We start from the raw sequence: 10,054 nt of genomic DNA, 5'->3' as shown, positions 1-10,054 counted from the left end.
TATTGTATTTTTTGACTAATAGCAGACTGTTATTTATTTTTATCTTGATTATTGATGTAAATTGGAATTGTTTTTACATCTTTTAACACCTTAATGTGTCATTTTGTGCGGACGCGTCGGGAAATTGGAACAGAGAATTGAGACTAATAAATTTTCTAAGACACTTCGTGTATTTAATTAAAATTTTGTAGCACAAAAGTTTCAATTGTCTGTTTCGGCGAAACGCGTAATGGAGTTGGCTTAATTTGATGTTCTATTAGAAATTTCCCTTGAAAAGCCAGATTGAACTTCGAATTCAGCTAATTTACCATTTTCCGCTTTATATTTTTATGTTTTTATATGTTTATGTTTGTTTTATGTTTTAACTTGTTCCATCGATTGGTTTTCCTATGTTTTAACTTTTCAATTGCCACATCGATAGGTATTTTACTGTACTTTTTGCCATTACTATTTTCCAATGCTTAGTATTTTACTGTGTTTAATTTCACGTGTAGCATAATTTATCATCCTTCTATGACATTGTTTTTTTTTTTTTTTTTTTTTTTTTTTTTTTTTTTTTTTTTTTAATGTGTTGAACTTTTCTTGGAGCCACAGCTCCTGGTAACTTTTTCGCGAGCTTTCTACAATTTCTAATATCCTTAATTTTGCAGCATATTGCGCAAAAAAATTATTTAGACCAAATTGGTCTTACAGTATTGTACTAATTACCTTGCTTGTTAATATTATATATATATATGATTTACCCACTTTAGTCGTAGCTGAAATTATCAGACGATAAGTTTAAAAAAAAGGATCTATTTATTATTATTCAGGAGAAATAGCAGTTACAAAATCAGATAACCGGAGTAAATAAAAAGAATTACTAATAACTTTTTGTATGAAGTTTACTGCATCGTGACATTTAAGAAATATTATATTCTTTTGCGAGTCCTTTTATAGCCTCTGGAAAGGCGGAACTTCCAAGAAATGACGTCAGCCTCGTCAGCCAATCCAGTTCGCTTTAAATATTTCCAGAACATTCAATAACTGTACGTGTAGAAAAAGCGGGAAAAACAACTTGACTACGGGGCTGTGGATTTAATTCCACGCACTTTCAAATAAGAGACCGTCGCCATTAAAAATGAAAAGAACATATAGTTAGAATTTTAAGTGTATTCTTGACTATGGAATTTTATTATTACATATATATATATATATAGTAGATTACAGAGGTTTATTGCGTAGATACAATGATGCCATTTGCAGACCTAACCATAGATGGAGCATATTTTCATTGCTGGATAACACTATTCTGTAGACGTATAATCTGATTCACACATAATTATGGAAGCAATACGTACCCCATAATATTTGGGAGCTTACATTTTAAGACATACAATGAATGATAGGCGGAAGGAAGCGGCGACATGTTACTTTGTTGGAAGCAAGCGAGAACGTGTATGACGCATTCAAAAACAGCGTAGGCGAGAATAAGAGAATCTTTTGGTTTCAATAGAAATCTTATTCAGTGTTTCGATGAGAGGTGTCTTCATTGAAGCATTACGTAAGATTTATGATGCGGTTTGATTTTGAAATGACGCAGTTTAGATAGATATGTTATAAAGAGTCACTAATTTTGGGACAAAGAGGGGAATACACAAATTAAAATGAAGAATAAAAGGGATTATTGACAATCAAAATTAGAAGTCTGTTTTACATATTTTTAATCTTACATATATATGTGTGTGTAAGTACCGATTGTTGTTTATTGTTGTCGAGAAAAGTTATAAAAAAAATAAACACAAAGAGAGAAACCTTTCTTAAGACGACTACCTACGTTTCCAGATTACTCTGATTGTCTTAAATAGGTCATGCTTAATGCTGTTAATATTCTTGTATTAATGATCGATTTTATAAAGCTGCCGTATTAGAGAAGTGGACGTGACGAGAGGATTATAGCATTTTTTTTACTTGAATGTTTCTATTAATTAAAAGCTGAAATAAACTTAATTTCAACGGTAGCAATAAATGAATAAATAAAGTAATAAAAAAAATAATAAGAAATTTTAAAATAATCGGTAAACAATATGGATATCAATTAATTTTAATTTCCATTAACTTTCATTGGTCATAAGAGATCTACTGATACCAGTAAAAAAATTCATACACACACTGGTCAATGAATTAGAAACCCAAGATCAATATTTAGACCACCTTTTGCACGGTTAGCTGCTCTGATTCATTTGTGCATCGAGTCTACATGCTTCTGGAGTGCATTTACATCCAGAGAATACCATGCATTGGCTATGAAGCTTTTTAGGTCTTGTAAATCGACGGAAGTGGATAGTGCTGTCGGATGCGTCTTTCCACCATATTGCACACATTTTCTATGGGGTTTAAGATCCGGGTTATACATTGGCCAAAGAAGGTATTGGAAGTCAGAATGATGTTCAGCGAACCAATTTTGAACATTTCTAGCACGTGTATAGTTGTATCATCGTCCATGAAGTATCCGTCGCCATCAGGGTAAAAATGCAACATTTCAGGGTGCACTTGATCTGCCAGTATATCTAGGTATCTCATGGCTGTTTGTTTACCCTCAAAGAACACCACAGCACCACTTCAACGCCAGCAGAACATGCCCATATCATAATACTCCCAGACCCTTCCACAGTGCGAGTAAAGCAAGATGGATTCCTCCGACTACACTATCGTTTCCAATCCTCAGATGTGATGAAGCACAGTAAAGTCCCTGTTTTGCCGTACAATTCGTCGGAGACGAGGCCGATTATTCTCTTGTAAAACTGTGCGTGCTCGAACAGTATGTCTTCTAGAGAGGGACTGTGGGTTCTGATTCCAACTTTTGAAAGCTTTTGATATGGCTGCTTTTGAGAAACCAGTGAGATCTGCTATCTTCGAATTCAAGGCCCCTGCTAAACGGGCACCAACAATAAGCCCTTTTTCAAAAGTTGAAAGATCTGTCGTTTTTCCCATTTTACTTCATTCATCTTGAAAATCACTTTTACACCTTACTTATACAAGCATTCTAACCACGTATAACCCATGTCATAAAAATATTTTCATACTTCATCCCTAGCACGCATTCAAATGAAAATCTCAAAGTTTTCTAATTCATTGGCCAGTGTCTATATAATCTCATATGAACATATGAAGGTACCCATATGAAATATATTAAACCCATATGAAGATATAGTGAAATGCATTTCGATTGTATTAGTATCATTTCTGTGACAAACACAAACTCAAATCTATTTCCGCAGTTTCTTACAAAGTAACTTCCTCAGTCTTTCAGTCTATTTGATATAGCTTTAATGAGTCTTTAAAATTGGGTATTTTTGCGATTTGCGTGCGTGTAACATCCGAAGTTTCGATAGCTGCCCTCATTTTACGATTCATTAAATTTCCTCTAGTTATGCTTCGAGTGGAGATTAGTTTCAGCCAACTGATTTTCGGTCACGCTTACATTTCACAAAGGTCAACTTTTCTCAAGGCAATGAAATTTGATAAATACAAAGTTATTGAAAATTCAGAAGGGATGCAAATTTATTCGATATTCGAGATTTCAGAATATTTACTCACAAAACAGAATCTTATAAAACTATGCCAAAGTTCATCGCTGTATGAAATTTGTCACTACAGAGAAATGCATTTTCAATAAATACAAAAACTGTGGAAAACATAGCTGTACTCCATTTGTTTGTAATATGTATTGTTATGACGTTTGGTATAATTGTAATGATTGTTCAGTGTGTTGGATATATGTTTGTTTCATACGTTCTTCTTGTTAATATGCTTCATAATATTTTACTTAATGTATAAAACATTTTACGTTGAAATATATTTTATCATATTATTATTGTGAATTTTTAACATGTAGTTATATAATGATTATAATTACGGAATCATTTGTCTTGATGTTATAAATTTACCATATGAGTATATATGTTCTTTGATTTAGATATGTGTCAAGCAAGCACGGTCAAGTGAAGCTTTCATCAGAAAATTTTCAGGCATGTAAACTAGAATAAAAATAGAAAATTTTTTTCTATAGGAAGGAAATGTTCAAGTTCAGGAAATTAAAAAATAATAATAAACACAGCTTTAAAAATGCACTAAAGCAAAGAAACTATGAGAAAAAGCAAAGAAATTATGAGAAAAAGCAAAGAAAAATCTATAATAATAACGTGTAAAAAAGAAAATCGTAAGTTACAGAAGCTTTCTAACAAGTGCGATTTGCCTGATAAGGTGTTTCTTTTATAAGGTAAACTAATACACTATTAAGAATGTGTTTACAAAGTACTTCTAATGATAAAGCATGTGAAAAAAAGTAAAACATAGAAATCTCAAAACAAAATTATTTTCATAGAGCATTTTAAGACATTCTCTTTAGTGACTGGGAGTAGGTAGCCTAGTATGTGATTAATAGCTTAACTAGTATTATTTTCTTACTAACGAGTCAGGCATATTAGGTAGACCGATAATTTACCTGAAAGGAAAGGGAGGGGCATTACACGTAGCCATGTCATATCCATGGTTCGAAACCGAGCCTAGCGGCAGTTTAGCTAGGTTGCTCTTTCCGAGCATAAAGTGATTCTGAAAATCTCTAGGTCAGAGTACGAAAGTATTTCATATCACAATTAAGCAAAGAAAGCAAAACTGAAAGTTATATATCAAATGAAAATGTGAAAGATTAATAAATAAATGAAGTTATAATAAAGGAAGATTTCTATAACTTTAGTCAATGGAGTAAAATTTGTAGAAATATTAGGCTTTTCTTGCAGGAGAAGACAGGAAAAATGTGCAACGTCCTCGCCCGAGACGCGTACCTAGAAAACCTCTCGAACACGTGCCGAATGTGCTACCGTTACACACGAAGGCATGCTGGAAGAAGGAAGAAAATGCCGTACATACTCCCCATTTTAAAGGGCGACTTGGGATAGGGAACCCAATCGGCACATCCTGGTGGTGACGAATTATTGTCCACCACTTTTTAGTTCGGGCAAAACGGGTAGAGACTTTTTCTTTTTTTTCAGGAGGAATTTGAAAATTGGGCAATGCTCTCGCCTGTACTCGAGCCTGGAGCTCTCGAATACGCGACGTGTTACCGTTACACCACAAAAGCATGCTGGAAGGTGAAAGAAAATTATTATATCGACACTGCATCTTCTTTTTGAATATCATTGAGGTTTGGTTTGGTTTAATTAATCATCGCAAAGCACTCGAAGGCTATCTGGCTAAGTGGAGGGATACCTTCGTGGAGGACTTTCTAAGGGAAACTGGCTCGTATATTCGTTACACTTGGAGAAAAGCACGAAAACAAATATGCAAGCACCCCGTTCGCCGGTATTCAAACCCCGAACCCCGAAGTATGGTGTAGTGTTCAACGACTTTACCACTCCGCCGCTCGTGGGCCGAATATCACAGAGGATCACGTTTGGAAAATCTACCATTCAAATGCATAACACAGCACTTAAGCACGGGGTTTCTCAACCTGGCTATCATCTGCACGTGATTAGTGATAGAATTTCAGGAGATTCAACAAAAAGGAGCTTGCCCTTGAGTGGACTAGTCACGAGCCATATGATATACAACGTAGGAAACAGATATATTTTACAGGAGTGATTATACTTTTAAAAGCCTCCATCTGCGACCGAGTGGTTAAGACCGTTGAATACTGGGAGTTCTACCCGGCGTCGATCCGAGGTAAACGGGATGGCTGCATGGTTGTTTCTCGTGGCTTTCCCATGTATAGCGTACAAGCCAATTTCTTATAGGAAGTCTTCCACGAAAGCATACATCCTCTCAAGCAGATAGCCGTCATGCATTTTGCCGTATTCAGCAATAACCTTATAACCTTTCCTTTTATATGAAATACGCATTTACTAAGGTTAAGAAACCAAGAATTTCAAAAACAATAAACGCATAGGCAATGCTGTGAGTCACTGTTTTAAAATTTTGATTTCAGTATTCTTGAAAGTGTGTTTATGAAATTTTTATACACGTTAAATAAAGATTAATTCTGATATTCAAAATAACTTTAATAGGGAAATTCTATTGAAATTTGTATTTTAATTTAATCTGCCTGCAGCTAAATGCTCAAAACTGCCTATTTAAAGCATTTTAAGGGGCTTTAAATCAATGTTTGATTTAAACAGAAGAGTTTCATTTGTTATTTGGCATTTTTAGTAATAAATTTAATAAATAAATAAATTACTAATATATGTATAGCATTACTCTTCACACAAGCTGTTCCAAAGCGTAAGAAACACTCTTCGTTATCAAATTTCATTGCCTTGAGAAAAGTTGACCTTTGTGAAATGTAAGCGTGACCGAAAATCAGTTGGCTGAAACTAATCTCCACTTGAAGCATAACTAGAGGAAATTTCAATTATATCAAACTTCATAACAACACATATTACAAACAAATGGAGTACAGCTATGTTTTCCACAGTTTTTGTATTTATTGAAAATGCATTTCTCTGTAGTGACAAATTTCATACAGCGATGAACTTTGGCATAGTTTTATAAGATTCTGTTTTGTGAGTAAATATTCTGAAATCTCGAATATCGAATAAATTTGCATCCCTTCTGAATTTTCAATAACTTTGTATTTATAGTTACGAATTAATTGTTCTCTAAAATAATCATGCATAATACGTATTAGGAACTGAAACATATTATTTATTAGTACCTATCATCCTTTGTCATAAAGCGCATTCTATCTCACTTTGAAAAGATTTAATACCTTTCCTCTCAAAAGTTTAATTTAAGAAGAATTTAAGAGAATTTTCCTCTCAAAAGTTTAATTTAAGAAGAAGGTCATTGAGATATTTTACGGCTGTCGATCATATGTAAACTTCCCTTCAAAGAAAATGCTACGGTATAATATAAATCATTTTTATGTGAATTAAGTAAACAAAGATAAAAATATTTATGTTAATATTCCCTTTTATATGTAGTAAAAAATTAAATCTCTGAATCTAAAATTAATGGATGTTTGAGAGCCTCAAACTGCTAAAAATTTAGCTTCAAAATATAAGAGAAAAAATAACAATTAAAGCCGAGGCTAAATAGGTATCCTTATTTTACAGGGAGCTCATGGCTGTTAATATAAGAGAGGCTAAATGTGTAAAAATATAATTAGGCATGAATCCATTCCAAGGAAAAAGAAACGGCAACATTAGTGTTGCAAAGACGTATTTCAGAAAGAAGCTCTTCAGTGACATATACTGAGGCAATAACATTGCCGCAATATAGTATTTCATCGAAGAATCTTTCCAAGATATCCATAAAGATAAAAGCAATAGGTTAATTACGTATTTAACAAGGAAACTCCATCTTAAATTCTTTTTGCGTTTGCTGTCTGTACCGTTAAGGGGAGCTTTCATTCTTTCATTTGCGTCCAAAATTGCTTTCCTAGCTCCATCCCATTTGTGAGGCCCTTGGAGTCTATATTGATAAGACAATGAAGGCCCCAAAACCAGAGCTTTGAAAAGTTTAGGGTCTGTAATTAATATTTTCAGAAGATTTGGCTTTGCACCAAACTGAGAGGCTATGTCATCCATATAAGGTATATAATCTACTCGTATTGACATTTTGTCACCAGGACGATATCTCTTCATGTTGGCTTCATGACGTTTAACAATTTCATCCATCATTACGTCCTTAGATGGTAATTGCATTTTACCACTGAATATCTGGGCTACCCAGCGACACTGAATTTCTCCAAGAGGAAAACCTGGACCAAAAGGCAATACAAATCCAATGATGACTAAAGTTTGGTGTTTTAGATTTGGAGACCACATGCATTTGTATAGATTAATTCTTCCGTCATTTTCTGTCGTTATTATATCGTCTTCCAAGAAAGGAAACTTCCATTCATATCCAGTCGCCATAATTACCGTATCTACTTCAGTAACGCTATTTTCTCCTTCAAATACCACACCATTTTCCGTAAAGTATTTAATATCTTTCTTAAGTAAAACGCTTTTTGAAAGTAGCTTAGACGGGAAAGCGTCATTAATTGAAGGGTCTTTGCATAGTACGTGGTATTGTGGTCGAAGATTATACAGATCGTGATTGAACTTGTTATTGAGGTAGAAAGTTTCTATGAATTTACTGGACAAACTTATTGGTAATATATCTTGAAAAAATGTTATGTAACGTCTAAGTAGGGAGTAATCCATCGGTACACCATATGGTCCAACTCTTGGGAAAATCCAAGATCCACTACGAGTGCTGAGATAAACCTGAAATGAAGTAGATGAATAATTCAGATAATATTACCCAATATACATTTTTAAAATTTACAACTTTGCTCTTTACGTTTATGTTAAATTTAAAAAAAAAAACATAAGATAGTTAAAACATTAGCAATAGAATTTACAAGTATCTTTACAGAAGATTAAAATATTTTTCATTAACTTTTTCATGCAAAGCATACGTTTAATGTTGAGATCATATTTAAGTTCATACCATTTACAGATTTAAGAGAATCGGCAAAGGACTTATTTACGACAAATCTATCTGCGTGCGTTTCTATCTGGTCTTTATTGACTGGCTCAAGATATTTTTCGGAACCTTTAAAGAAAGCAATATGTCCTTGGCCGCATTTTTCACACGCAGTATGTTCATTTTTAACTTTTTGGCATTCTCTGAAGTGATAATTTAAGCCATATTTTACGCAGCAAAATTCATTATAGCAAGCTTTTTGCGAATATCGAAAACATTGGCATCAGAAGCACTGGACTAGACCAGAGTGCCCTTTGAATGTCTCCACTTTTATATGTAAAGCGAAGTACTTTTTCCTCCTCTAGTCTTTAGCCCTAGATGTTTCGTTTTAGGCAGTGGTAAATGAAAAGCAATGCCAGATGAATGTGGAAAGCTTCAAGGAAATGCAATTCACCAACTAAAGACATTTTTTGGATAATTTTTGCAGCTCGAAATGTCAAAATGGTGATTAAATTTCCAACTATGATTAGATATCAAAGATTTGTTTGGTTTTTATTTTCGGACATAAGATTCGAGAAATTTAACGCTTTTTTTAGTATGGCCGATCTATCTTAAACCACATTGGTAAGATATGTTATAAATTCTCCAAGGACAGAAGTCAGAAATGGAAACTTTTAGAATCGAACCATGGATTTTATTTATTGGTGACTTGAGAAACTATCATTTCATCTGTGGAGTCGCTACATAGACGATACTTTCGCTCTTTCTAATGATAATAAAGATGATTTATCTCAAGTTTATCTGTTATAAATTCGACTGATCCAACCATCCAGTTCACTTCTGAAACCGAATCCTCTTTCCTTGATATTTCAATAATCCGCAACTAATCTGATTTTAGCACTGCTTTTCTGTTTGCTTCCCACCCATGCTAAAATAATGTCACTCGACTAAGCAAAAAAAAAAAAAAAAAAGTTTCTTTTAATTATTATAGATCTCTTGCTTTCAAAGTTTCCTCTCAGGATTTTTGTTTTCGAATGATCTAAGATATTTGTCACCCCTCCCGCTGACAGAGGATTTTCCTTGAAACAAACAAGTCTTCGATAGCTAATCGTAGTTGGAAATTTATTCACAATTTTGTCTTTCGGCCTGCAAAAATTATTCAGAAGTTTTCTTCAGTTGGTAAATTGGATTTCCTTGAATTTTTTCACATTCAGAAAATTTTATCTTATTTATATAATGACTTTGATTCTAATCCAGGCTTCTCTAACGATTTTAAAATTATATTAACTTAATATTTCACTTTGTGATTATTTCTGAGCACAAATTTCGTTACTTTCTCGTTCGATTTACTTTGTTCTTGCTGTAAATATGTCTGTGGTTCCTCCATTCTTTGCAGAATTTCTTTGCTCCTGATGAACAGGGACCTGTACCTGTTCGCTCTCGAAAGCAATAGAGTCTTGGTTAAAATCTACGCTAAACACAAAGTTGTTGCTTTTCCTAATCGTATGTCATGTCACAAAAGTAATTTTGCTGAAGCAAATTAATTTTGCTTGCGCAAAAAACTAAGAAGCATTACAATTTCATATATTAAAGAACTAAAGTT

At 33.5% G+C, this 10,054-nt stretch overlaps 1 protein-coding gene across 3 annotated transcripts in view; it reads right to left on the bottom strand.

Moving 5' to 3' along the window:
* Positions 1-519: 519 nt before the first annotated feature.
* LOC118181994 (flavin-containing monooxygenase 5-like) overlaps positions 520-10,054 on the bottom strand; it is a 72,688-nt gene continuing 63,153 nt past the window's right edge. For all 3 annotated transcript variants that reach the window (XM_035351248.2, XM_035351246.2, XM_035351247.2), the window contains exon 3: positions 520-8,249. In XM_035351248.2, coding sequence (XP_035207139.1) covers positions 7,086-8,249 — 1,164 coding nt within the window. In that variant the 3' untranslated portion in view covers positions 520-7,085. The remainder of the gene's footprint in view (positions 8,250-10,054) is intronic.

This window comes from Stegodyphus dumicola, chromosome X2 (genome assembly GCF_044657685.1).
Source record: "Stegodyphus dumicola isolate Sdum_Otavi_A_Nest chromosome X2, ASM4465768v1".
Lineage (NCBI taxonomy): Eukaryota > Metazoa > Arthropoda > Arachnida > Araneae > Eresidae > Stegodyphus > Stegodyphus dumicola.
This window is presented reverse-complemented; position numbering and strand designations above follow the sequence as displayed.